Source organism: Mustelus asterias, chromosome 24 (assembly GCF_964213995.1).
Source record: "Mustelus asterias chromosome 24, sMusAst1.hap1.1, whole genome shotgun sequence".
Lineage (NCBI taxonomy): Eukaryota > Metazoa > Chordata > Chondrichthyes > Carcharhiniformes > Triakidae > Mustelus > Mustelus asterias.
Genome location: NC_135824.1, coordinates 55,720,544 through 55,734,005, shown reverse-complemented (window position 1 = coordinate 55,734,005; position 13,462 = coordinate 55,720,544). Strand labels below are relative to the sequence as shown.

The window sequence follows — 13,462 nt, the reverse complement described above, 5'->3', positions numbered from 1 at the left end:
TCTGTTCTGGGACCCTTGCTGTTTGTCATTTTCATAAATGAGCTGGGTGAGGAAGTGGAGGGATGGGTTGGTAAGTTTGCTGACGACACGAAGGTTGGTGGGGTTGTGGATAGTCTGGAGGGATGTCAGAAGTTACAGAGGGACATAGATAGGATGCAAGACTGGGCGGAGAAGTGGCAGATGGACTTCAACCCAGATAAATGCGTCGTGGTCCATTTTGGCAGGTCAAATGGGATGAAGGAGCACAATATTAAGGGAAAGACTCTTAGTACTGTAGAGGACCAGAAGGACCTTGGGGTCCGGGTCCATAGGACTCTAAAATCGGCCCCGCAGGTGGAGGAGGTGGTTAAGAAGGCGTATGGTGTGCTGGCCTTTATCAATCGAGGGATTGAGTTTAGGAGTCTGGGGATAATGATGCAGCTTTATAAGACCCTCATCAGACCCCACTTGGAGTACTGTGCCCAGTTCTGGTCGCCTCACTATAGGAAGGATGTGGAAAAGATTGAAAGGGTGCAGAGGAGATTTACAAGGATGTTGCCTGGATTGAGTGGCATGCCTTATGAGGATAGGCTGAGGGAGCTCGGTCTTTTCTCCTTGGAGAGACGTAGGATGAGAGGAGACCTAATAGAGGTATATAAGATGTTGAGAGGCATAGATCGAGTGGACTCTCAGAGGCTTTTTCCCAGGGTGGAAATGGCTGCTACGAGAGGACACAGGTTTAAGGTGCTGGGGTGTAGGTACAGGGGAAATGTTAGGGGGAAGTTTTTCACACAGAGGGTGGTGGGCGAGTGGAATCGGCTGCCGTCAGTGGTGGTGGAGGCAAACTCAATAGGGTCTTTTAAGAGACTCCTGGATGAGTACATGGGACTTAATAAGATGGAGGGTTATAGGTAGGCCTGGAAGGTAGGGATATGTTCGGCACAACTTGTGGGCCGAAGGGCCTGTTTGTGCTGTAGTTTTTCTATGTTTCTATGTTTATTTTGGGAGTGAGGGGGTCAAACATTGGCCTAAATTTTCCCGCCCCGCCCACCACGGGAATCGGAGCGGGCGAGGGGCGGAGCATGGGAAGGTCCATTGACCTCGTGCGGGAAATTTAATGGTTTTGGGACGAGCGTGGCCACCCATTGGGAATCAGAGTTAGACGAGTACAGCCACGGTTTTGTTAGCTGTCTTGCAAAGGCTTGTTTCCAAAGCCATAATTTCCTAATTCCCAGAGGATTGGTTGCTCTGGATTCCAGAATCTTCTCATGCTTTGGCCAGACACTGAAGGGATTTGCGCCAAATACAGATTCCTTTGTGGGCCTAACCTCCTTGGCAATTGGACCCTCCTCAAAGCGGGCTGATATCGGCGGAGAATTCCATTTTCTCCCCTGTACGCCATCGCTGTTACCTCCTCTTGATTTTTGTCCTCTTTATTCATGAGCCAGCATTCATTGCCCATCCCTAATTGCCCCTTGAACTCAGAGTCTTGCCCGGCCATTTCAGAGACCATGCGAGGGCGTGCTGTGGGTCTATAGTCACATGTAGGCAAAGGACTGCGATAAAATTCTATTTCTCTCAGGGTGGTATGGTGGCACAGTGGTTAGCACTGCTGCCTCACAGCGCCAGGAACCCGGGTTCAATCCTGGCCTTGGGTCACGGTCTGTGCAGTTTGCACGTTCTCCCCGTGTCTGCATGGGTTTCCTCCGGGCGGACTGGTTTCCTCCAACAATCCAAAAGATGTGCAGGCTAGATGGATTGGCCATGTTAAATTGCCCCTTAGTGTCCAAAGATGTGCAGGTTAGGTGCATTGGCCACACCGGCAGCCTTGGGGGAGCGGGGGCAGATGTGGCCCATTTGGGTTCTGAGTGCGGCCCCAACCAGACATTTTGTTGACCGTTGCCCAGGCGCGGGGAGCCACAATCCACTGATTCCCGTCCGGGTAGTTATTTTCCTCCCGGTGTGGCTGAAGCGATTCGCACGTAAAGCGAGGGTGAGTGAAGTGAGGTGGGTGCTGATTGCTCACAACACTGACTGTGAGAGCCATGCGCTCCCTCTGTGTCCAAAGCGTCGATATTTCTTTTGCTTTTACCATTTGAAGTGGATGAGATTTCCATGAATATATAAATGATGAAGCATTTTCTGTAACTGGTTATGAAATATTCGGCCTGTATTAAATGTGTTTAATCTTATTCATGGGGTCACGGTGAGTGAACAAGCCCCATTTCAATCCTGCGGCCCACTGAGATGGAGGAGGGACACTCACTCGCCGAGGTTAGATACATAGAATCCCCACAGTGCAGAAGGAGGCCATTCAACCCATCATGTCTGCACTGACTCTCCAACAGAGCATCTTACCCAGGCCCTATCTCTGTAACCTCACACATTTAGCATGGCTAATCCACCGAACCTGAACATCATTGGACACTAAGGGGCAATTTAGCATGGCCAATCCACCTAACCTGAACATCTTTGGACACTAAGGGGCAATTTAGCATGGGCAATCCACCTAACCTGCACATCTTTGGACACTAAGGGGCAATTTAGCATGGCCAATCCACCTAACCTGAACATCTTTGGACACTAAAGGGCAATTTAGCATGGCCAATCCATCTAACCTGTACATCTTTGGACACTAAGGGGCAATTTAGCATGGCCAATCCACCTAACCTGCACATCTTTGGACACTAAGGGGCAATTTAGCATGGCCAATCCACCTAACCTGCACATCTTTGGACACTAAGGGGCAATTTAGCATGGCCAATCCACTTAACCTACACATCTTAGGACACTAAGGGGCAATTTAGCATGGCCAATCCACTTAACCTACACATCTTTGGAGATTAAGGGGCAATTTAGTATGGCCAACCCACTTAACCTACACATCTTAGGACACTAAGGGGCAATTTAGCATGGCCAATCCACTTAACCTACACATCTTTGGAGATTAAGGGGCAATTTAGTATGGCCAACCCACTTAACCTACACATCTTTGGACACTGAGGGGCAATTTAACATGGCCAATCCACCTAACCTACACATCTTTGGAGTTATGTTGCCACCATTGATAAAATTGGTGATTAAAAATATTTAATTTTCAATTGGACCGATTCTGTGCCCTGTTAATTTCAGTTTATTTATTAGTGTCACAAGAAGGCTTACATTAACACTGCAATGAAGTTACTATGAAAATCCCCTGGTCGCCACACTCCGGCGCCTGTTCGAATACATTGTGGGTGAATTTAGCATGGCTAATGCATCTAACCCGCCCGTCCTTTGGAATGTGGGAGGAAACCGGAGCACCCGGAGGAAACCCGCGCAGACACGAGGAGAATGTGCAAACTCCACACAGACAGTGACCCAAGCCGGGAATCGAACCCGGGACCCTGGCGCTGTGAGGCAGCAGTGCTGACCACTGTGGCATCGTGCCGTTATTCGTGACCGCACACTCAAAGGGCTCTGTCACGGAGAGGGCAGGGCTGGAGAATCCGACGAACCATGAACTATTCAAAAGTCCATTTACTTCGGCGGGAGTGGAAAATCACACCGGGGGAGAATTGCACCGACGGGAGGTTTGATGTGGCCGTGGTTGTGTTTGGGCCCATTGCAAATTCCAAAATCACCTCCATTGAAGGGGAAACCGTGGCAACATCAGCCGAACTATGACTGTTTGTGCCTTCCAGGAAGATTATATAGGTTGCAGCGTGCTCTGATAGACCTCTTTAACATTGTGAAGGGGTTTGATAGATTTGATTTGATTTATTATTGTCACATGTATTAACATACAGTGAAAAGTGTTGTTTCTTGCGTGCTACACAGACAAAGCATACCTTTCACAGAGAAGGAAAGGAGAGGGTGCAGAATGTAGTGTTACAGTCATAGCTCGGGTGAGAGAAAGATCAACTTAATGCAAGATAGGTCCATTCAAAAGTCTGACGGCAGCAGGGAAGAAGCTGTCCTTGAGTCGGTTGGTACGTGACCTCAGACTTTTGTATCTTTTTCCCAGCGGAAGAAGGTGGAAGAGAGAATGTCCAGGGTGCATGGGGTCCTTGATTATGCTGGCTGCTTTTCCGAGGCAGCGGGAAGTGTAGACAGAGTCAATGGATGGGAGGCTGGTTTGCGTGATGGATTGGGCTACATTCATGACCTGTTGTAGTTTCTTGCAGTCTTGGTCAGAGCAGGAGCCAGACCAAGCTGTGGTACAACCAGAAAGGATGCTTTCTATGGTGCATCTGTAAAAGTTGGTGAGAGTTGGAGCGGACATGCCAAATTTCCTTCGTCTTCTGAGAAAGTAGAGGCGTTGGTGGGGCTTTCTTAACTATAACATCAGCATGGGGGGGGACCAGGACAGGTTGTTGGTGATCTGGACACCTAAAAGCTTGAAGCTCTCGACCATTGCTACTTCATCCCCGTTGATGTAGATAGGGACGTGTTCTCCTTTACGCTTCCTGAAGTCGATGACAATCTCCTTCGTTTTGTTGACATTGAGGGAGAGATTATTGTTGCCGCACCAGTTCACCAGATTCTCTATCTCATTCCTGTACTCTGTCTCATCATTGTTTGAAATCTGACCCACTACGGTGGCGTCGTCAGCAAACTGGTGGCAGGGTGGCACAGTGGTTAGCACTGCTGCCTCACAGTGTCATGGACCTGGGCTCAATTCCCGGAGTTTGCACATTCTCCCCTGTGTCTGCGTGGGTTTCCTCCGGGTACTCAGGTTTCCTCCCACAGTCCAAAGATGTGCTGGTTAGGTGGATTGGCCATGCTAAATTGCCCCTTAGTGTCAGGGGGGCTAGCAGGGTTAATACATGGGGTTATGGGGATCGGACCTGGGTGGGAGTGTGGTCGGTGCAGGCTCGATGGGCCGAATGGCCTTCTTCTGCACTGTAGGGATTCTATGAACTTGAAAATCGAGTTGGAGGGGAATTTGGCCGCACAGTCATTGGTGTATAAGGAGTATAGTAAGGGAGCTGAGAACACAGCCTTGTTGGGCACCGGTGTTGAGGATGATCATGGAGGAGGTGTTGCTGCCTATCCTTACTGATTGTGGTCTGTGGGTTTAGGAAGTTCAGGATCCGGTTACAGAGGGAGGAGCCGAGCCCCAGTTTGGAGATGAGTTTCGTGGGAATAATGGCGTTGAAGGCTGAGCTGTAGTAAATAAATAGGAGTCTGACATAGGTGTCCTTGTTATCTAGGTGTTGACTGGACTGGCATAAAGAGGAAGTTTCCATTCCACATTGCAACAACGACCCTATAACCACATTGGCTGTGAAACACTTTGGCACATCCCGTGGTCACTATATAAATGCAGGACCATCTAATGAGGGTAGAATACAATTTGAGTCCATAAATGTAACATGATTATTAATAGATCCCATTGAAGAAAAACTTCAGTTAAGAATGCGGATCCCCCTACCACAGCAAGTGGTTGAGGCCAAATTATTTATATTTTGTGGGTTTTACCCATCGCTAATTGCCCCTTGAACCCAGTGTCTCGCTCGGCCATTTCAGAGGGGCAGTTAAGAGTCGAACCACATTGCCGTGGCTCTGGAGTCACATGTAGGCCAGACCGGGTAAGGACGGCAGATTTCCTTCCCTAAGTGAAGAAGATTTCCGACAATGGTCCCATGGTCGGGGGGGGGCTTCTTCACGCAGAGAGTGGTGGGAGTGTGGAATGAGCTGCCGGATAAAGTGGTCACTTTTAACATTTAAGAAAAACTTGGACGGGTTCATGGATGAGAGGGGTGTGGAGGGATATGGTCCAAGTGCAGGTCAGTGGGACTAGGCATAAAATGGTTCGGCACAGACAAGAAGGGCCAAAAGGCCTGTTTCTGAGCTGTAATTTTCTATGGTTCTATGGTTCTATGGTCACTTTATAATCCAGATTTTTATTGAGTTCAAACTTCACGATCTGCCATGGTGGGATTTGAACTCAAATACTCAGAGGTGGGGCTCTGGGTTACGGGTCCAGTGACAATACCACTACTCTGACGCGTCCCCTCATGGAACCAGAGAATCCCTACAGTGAAGAAGGCGGGCATTTGAGTCTGCACAAATTCTCCAAAAGAGGATCCCACCCAAAGTCCTCCCCTCAGCCCTATCCCGGTAACCCCATGTATTTAGCATGGCCAATCCACCTAAACTGCATACCTTTGGACACTAAGGGGCAATTTAGCATGGCAAATCCATCTAACCTACACATCTTTGGACATTTGCACTGTGACCCCAGTAGAATGTGGAGCATTACACAGGATGTATCAGACAGAAGCAGCTCATTCGGCCCACTTGGTCTATGCTGATGCTTGTATTACACATTACCCATACAAACGTACGGATTCGGAGCAGGAGTAGGCCACTCAGCCCATCGAACCTGCTCCGTCACTCAGTAAGATCATCCCACATCACCTTACCCTCACCTTTCTTCCTCATATCATTAGCCAGCTTCCCCTTAAACGTATCTATATTGTATAGTATGTAAATGTATAGTCGCTTTATAGTCGCTGACTATATAAATGTCTAAATGTATAGTGGTTAGCACTTCTGCCTCACAGCACCAGGGACCCGGGTTCAATTCCGACCTTGGGTGACTGTTCTCCCCCGTGTCTGCGTGGGTTTCCTCCGGGTGCCGGTTTCCTCCCAAACTCCAAAGATTGCCCCTTAATGTCCCAAGATGTGCAGGTTAGGTGGATTGGCCATGGTAAATTTTCCCTTGTGTCCAAAGATGTGCAGGTTAGGTGGATTGGCCATGCTAAATTGCCCCTTAGTGTCCAAAGATGTGCAGGTTAGGTGGATTTACCATGCTAAATTGCCCCTTAGTGTCCAAAGGTGTGCAGGTTAGGTGGATTGGCCATGGTAAATTTTCCCTTGTGTCCAAAGATGTGCACATTAGGGGGATTGGCCATGCTAAATTGCCCCTTACTGTCCCAAGATGTGCAGTTTAGGTGGATTGACCATGCTAAATTGCCCCTTAGTGTCCAAAGATGTGCAGGTTAGGTGGATTGGCCATGCTAAATTGCCCCTTAATGTCCAAAGATGTGCAGGTTAGGTGGATTGGCCATGCTAAATTGCCCCTTAGTGTCCAAAGATGTGCGGGTTAGGTGGATTGTCCATGCTAAACTGCCCCTTAGTGTCCAAAGATGTGCAGGTTAGGTGGATTGGTCAAGCTAAATTGCCCTTAGTGTCCAAAGATGTGCAGGTTAGGTGGATTGGCCAAGCTAAACTGCCCCTTAGTGTCCAAAGATGTGCAGGTTAGGTGGATTGGTCAAGCTAAATTGCCCTTAGTGTCCAAAGATGTGCAGGTTAGGTGGATTGGCCAAGCTAAATTGCCCTTAGTGTCCAAAGATGGGCAGGTTAGGTGGATTGGCCACACTAAATTGCCCTTAGTGTCCAAGGATGGGCAGGTTAGGGGGATTGGCCATGCTAATTAGTGTCAGGGGAGTTAGCAGGGTAAATACATTGAATTGTGGGGATAGGGCCTGGGTGGGATTGTGGTCGGTGCAGGCTCGGTGGGCTGAATGGCCTCCTTCTGCACTGTAGGGATTCTATGAATCTATGAAGTGAATACCCAGAATCTACTGGCCTTAATAGAATCTGAATGTGTCCGGCCACATTTATCGTTACCTCTGTGGCCACTGGAAGGAGAGCAGGGTCCCACAGAGTGGCAGGCCCCTTGATGCATAGGCAAAGCGACTGATAGCTGTCACCTTCAAGGTGAGGATCCCACAGGAGTGGGAGCGCCCTGGAGTGCGGGTGGGTGCAGGGGCGGGGCTGGGACACCAGTGGAACATTGAGGTCGGCGGACGGGATGAGTGACATTCCACAGGAGATATGCAGGCGCACAGTTCACACACGGACACAGGCCATTAGCCGTGCAGAATGCAGAACCGGCCCCAGCGTTGTACAGGACATTGGGCTCTGTTCCCGCTTCACTGCAGAGCCCACAATGGTGGCGGTCTCTACCAGGATGGGGGCTGGTGTACAGTCAACAGTGACTTCGCGTTTAGTCAGCATAGGGGCTCCCTTTGCAATCAGTTGTCAGCGACACGAAGCCCGCAAACTACACTCAACACCTCTGCCGTTAGCTGTCACTTTGGGCATTGAGAGCTCCTTGTCTCGCCTCCTCAGGGCTCTGGGAACTCCGACTGGTGAAACGGCCAGACGTCATCGCCCACCATGCCAGCCTCAGAACCTGGTGGGCGGGTAGGAGTGGGCGGGACTGCCTCCTCATGGGTCTGAGTCACACCAGGAATCCCGCCAACACCTTCGCCACTCGGGTTGCTGTTTGTGTAAATCTGGCCAGTTATAGAAACCCCATGGTTTTAACTTCCCAGTGGGTTAGCACTGCTGCCTCACAGCGCCAGGGACCTGGGTTCGATTCCCGACTTCGGGTCACTGTCTGTGTGGAGTCTGCACGTTCTCCCCGTGTCTGCGTGGGATTCCTCCGGGTGCTCCGGTTTCCTCCCACAGTCCAAAGATGTGCAGGTTCGGTGGATTGGCCATGCTAAGTTGCCCCTTAGTGTCCAAAGATGTGCAGGTTGGGTCGATTGGCCATGCCAAATTGCCCCTTAGTGTCCAAAGGTGTGCAGGTTAGGTGGATTGGCCATGCTAAATTGCCCCTTAGTGTCCAAAGATGTGTGGGTTAGGTGAATTGGCTATGCTAAATTGCCCTTTAGTGTCCAAAGGTGTGCAGGTTAGGTGGATTGGCCATGCTAAATTGCCCCTTAGTGTCCAAAGATGTGCAGGTTGGGTGGATTGGCCATGCCAAATTGCCCCTTAGTGTCCAAAGGTGTGCAGGTTAGGTGGATTGGCCATGCTAAATTGCCCCTTAGTGCCCAAAGATGTGTGGTTAGGTGAATAGGCCATGCTAAATGCCCCTTAGTGTTCAAAGATGTGCAGGTTAGGTGGATTGGCCATGTTAAATTGCCCCTTAGTGTCCAAAGATGTGCAGGTTAGGTGGATTGGCCATGCTACATTGCCCCTTAGTGTCCAAAGATGTGTGGGTTAGGTGGATTGTACAGCAAAGAATTCTCACAAAAGCAGAAGTCAACAGCAGCTGGGGGATTGGAACTGCCTAATGAGATTTCCTACATTGGCCCTGTCCATGTTGGCATCATGCCAACCAAGGCGATGGCCTTGTGGTATTATCGCTAGACTATTAATCCAGAAATTCAGCTAATGTTCTGGGGATCTGGGTTCAAATCCCGCCACGGCAGGTGGTGGAATTTGAATTCAATAAAAAAAATCTGGAATTAAGAATCTACTGATGACCGTAAAAGAATAAAAGTTAGATATAGCTATAAGGGATCAAGGGATATAGGGGGAAGGCTGGAATCCAGTTATTGAATTTGATGATCAGCCATGATTGAAGTGAATGGCGGAGCAGGCTCGAAGGGCTGAATGGCCTCCTTCTACTTCTAGTTTCTATGTTTCTATAATTGTCAAAAAAACCTATCTGGTTCACTAATGTCCTTTAGGGAAGGAAATCTGCCGCCCTTACCCAGTCTGGCCTACATGTGACTCCAGAGCCACAGCAATGTGGTTGACTCAGCTGCCCTCGGAAATGACCGAGTGAGACACTCAGTTGTCCCACCACCTTCTCAAGGGCGACTGGGGATGGGCACAAAATGCTGGCCCAGCCAGCGAGGCCCGTGTCCCGCGAATGAATAAAAAAAGGAAACCCACAATCCCTACCACTGAGAAAGGACGGGGGCAACAAGTGAATAGGAACATCGCCACCCCCTCCAGTTTCCCCCTTCACTTCACACACCATCCTCACTTAGAGACACGTTGGTCGTTCCTTCAGTATAACTGGGTCAGAATCCTGCCTTAACAGCGCTGTGGGCTGTGCCTGCCCCACAAGGTTCAAGAAGATGTCTCTTCTCCAGGGTAATTAGGGCTGGGTAATAAAACCCAGCCTTGCCAGCGATGCCCGCGCCTTGAGAATGGAAGATGAACCAGTGAACTGTGAACAGTTTTGGTCTCCTTACCTGAGGAGGTTTATACTGGCATTGGAAGCAGTCCAGAGAAGGTTCACTAGGTCGATCCCGGGTATGGAGGGATTTTCTTATGAGGAGAGGGTGAGTAGGTTGGGCCTGTACTCATTGGAGTTTAGAAGAATGAGAGGCGACCTTATTGAGACATATAGTATTCTCAGGGGGCTTGACAGGGTAGATGCTGAGAGGTTATACTCATAAAATCCCTACAGTGCACAAGGAGGCCATTTGGCCCATCAGATCTGCGCCCACAACAATCCCACCCAAGCCCTATCCCCGTAACCCAACATAGTTACCCCGCTAATCCCTCTAACCCACACATCCCGGGACACTAAGGGTTAATTTAGCACGGCCAATCAACTTTGGAGTGTGGGAGGAAACCGGAGCACCCGGAGGAAACCCACGCAGACATGAGGAGAACATGCAAACTCCGCACAGACAGTGACCCAAGCCGGGAATCGAACCCAGGGTCCCTGGCGCTGTGAGGCAGCAGCGCTAACCACTGTGCCACCATGCCGCCCTTGGACAAAGGGAGGTGGGTTTAAAATATGAACCAGCCAAAAACATCCCCTTTGCTTACAAACCATCCTGTGATAGGTGAAAAGTCTGGGTATCGGGTGATGCCGGAATTGCTTGCCGCCACAGTTGAATAGCTTGAGGGTTCACACTCAAAACATGAAGAGTGAGGTATTGAGGGTGGAATTTGCTATGTAGGTGGAACCATTCTACTGTAGGAGAGGAGGGTGGGGGAACACTGTAGAATGTTGCAACCTCATTAATTGCACAATGCCCTGACGTATCATCGCGACTGTCGCCAAACTAAGTCAGTCTGTTTTTTGTTTTTCAGGGATTGTTCGACAAGACGCCCCCTCCCCGCCCGACTCCCCAACAGCAGTCAAAGCCCAGCAGGTATGACCTGAGCATCTGACGGCCTAACGTTTGAACGGTTGGGAAGGAGGCCCACTTCATCAAGACGTCTCGTTGTTGAGAACCCGGCCTTTAGCGACTGCAGCCTCTCCGCCGTCAATGGAAGATTCTCAACTGGTTGGGTTGGTCGGTGTCCGTTGGCAGCTACTCGGCTGGTGACGTGTTTCGGGCGATGGGTTTGATCGAGTTTGCCACCGCCTGACCGACTTGTCCAGAACCACCCCAAAATGTGTAACAACAGTTATGACAGCTGCGACGTTGATTCCAGGCTGGACAGCCTCTTCCCGCCCACCCTGTACATCTTTGTCATCGTGATTGGGTTGCCCACCAACTGTCTGGCGCTGTGGGCGGCCTACCTTCAGGTCAAGCAGAGGAACGAGCTGGGTGTCTATCTCCTCAACCTGTCCATCTCTGACCTCCTGTACATCGCCACTTTGCCCCCATGGATCAACTATTTCCTCCACCAGGACAATTGGATTCTGGGCCCGGAGTCCTGCAAACTTTTTGGCTTCATTCTCTACACCAACATCTATATCAGCATTGCCTTCCTCAGCTGCATCTCGGTCGATCGCTACCTGGCAGTGGCCCACCCCTTGAGGTTCGCCAAGATCCGCCGGGTGAAGACTGCGGTCATCACCAGCGTGGTTGTCTGGACGATCGAGATCGGGGCCAACTCGGCGCCGCTCTTCCACAACGAGCTCTTTGAAGACCGCTTCAATCACACCTTCTGCTTCGAGAAGTACCCCATGGAGACGTGGGTGGCGCAGATGAACCTGTACCGGGTCTTCATCGGTTTCCTCTTCCCCTGGATGCTGATGCTCTTCTCCTATCAAGGCATCCTCAAAGCCATCAAGGGGAACCTGTCGACGGAGAAGGGGGAGAAAGCCAAGATTAAGCGTCTGGCGCTGAGCCTCATCCTCATTCTCCTGCTGTGTTTCGCCCCCTACCACATCATCCTGCTTCTGCGGAGCGTGGTGTACCTCAGCCGGCCCTGGGACTGCAGCTTCGAGGAGAATGTCTTCACGGCCTACCACGTCTCGCTGGCCCTCACCAGCCTCAACTGCGTGGCTGACCCCATCCTGTACTGTCTGGTCAACGAGGGCGCCCGCAGCGACATGACCAAGGGCCTCTCGCCACTCCTGAAGTTCTTCGCCAGCTCCAAATCGACGGACATTGCTCGATCGGTCACCCTGGATACTCCCCTCTCCTCGAAAAAGTCCCAGTATTTCAACATAGATCTGGTAGTTCTGAGGGAAGACTGCATCCAGATGAAAACTTTGAGCCTCTGAAGGAAGGAAGAAAGAACTAAAAGGGTTACAAGATGTTATAGTATTGCTCCCTTCATAAATGTATTTTTTTATAACGTTCTTGTGTGCGGTTAATGATTTTTTGTAAAAGAAAAACCTTATTTAAATCATTGCTCAAGTAATCCAATCACCAGGCCTCCATTTTCCTTGTCTTGCCAACGTTGAGTCCATTCTTTCCCCGCGTCTTGTCTCGTCACGGGTGGGAAGGACCTCTCGAATCTGGGCGCCCCCGCCCATCGCCAAGAGTACCCGGAGGAGCACTTGGCCTAACACCCGAGGCTACGGGCCAAACACTGGCGAATGGGGTTAGCTGGGAGGTCTGGTGCTTCGCACGTGTCTGTGCAGACTGGGTGGGCCGAAGGGCCTCTTCTGCACTGTGTGATTCTAATGAGTTGCCAACTTTGTCTGAAGGGGGTTGAAGAACCCCCTACCCACCTTCGCCTCCCTGCCCCCACCCCCGCACCCTCCTCTCTCCCGCTGTTGGCTACCCGACATGTCCATCATCACTCCCAACCCACCTCCGCCACCGTCCTCTCGCCTGCTATTGGCTCCCCGACTTGTCCACCCCTCCCCCCAACATCCCGCCACCCTCCTCTCGCCTGCTATTGGCTCCCCGATTTGTCCGCCCCTCCCCCCCAACCCACCTCCGCCACCCTCCTCCCTCCTGCTATTGGCTTCCCGACATGTCCTCCTCTCATCCCCAATCCACCCCACCACCTTCCTCTCTCCTGCTATTGGCTGCCCACCATATCCAACATACCCCCTCCCCGCCAACCCAGCCACCTTCCTCTATTGGTTGCCTGACATGTCTGCCCCTCCTCTTCCACCCCCCCCCCCCCCAAAATTCCTCCTCTTGGGGCCAATTGGAAAGTGAAAGGAGTACCCTGTTACCCAATCGGATGAGGTTTGGTTGTCGGTCAGGCCACTTTTCTTTCCCATGCCGCTTGTAATTTCCCCATGAGGTTGGTCCCAACAGTATCCCTGGATGCTAACCTTAATCCTGGCGCCTCCAGCCCAACTCAGGCGAATGAGAAACCCTCCACCCTCCTCCTAGTTTGGAAACACCTTGTATCTGGAACTATCGAAGTAGAACATGGCTACAAAACCCAACTCCTCTATGTAAAATTTGGGAATGGGTGTCACTTGTACTTGGCCATGTTGATGGAACCTTTTAAGCCTCTTGACATCACTGAACCAAAGTGGGTTGCAGTTGGCCTGGGATCACTCATTCCTCTTCATATTCTTGCATAGATTGCA

General features: G+C 50.7%; 1 protein-coding gene across 1 annotated transcript; it reads left to right on the top strand.

Moving 5' to 3' along the window:
• The first annotated feature begins 10,877 nt into the window (after positions 1-10,877).
• On the top strand, positions 10,878-12,270 carry gpr4 (G protein-coupled receptor 4). The gene has a single exon (XM_078241774.1). It carries the CDS (start codon positions 11,126-11,128, stop codon positions 12,185-12,187), a length of 1,062 nt encoding a protein of 353 aa, XP_078097900.1. The 5' UTR covers positions 10,878-11,125; the 3' UTR covers positions 12,188-12,270.
• The last annotated feature ends 1,192 nt before the right edge of the window (positions 12,271-13,462 follow it).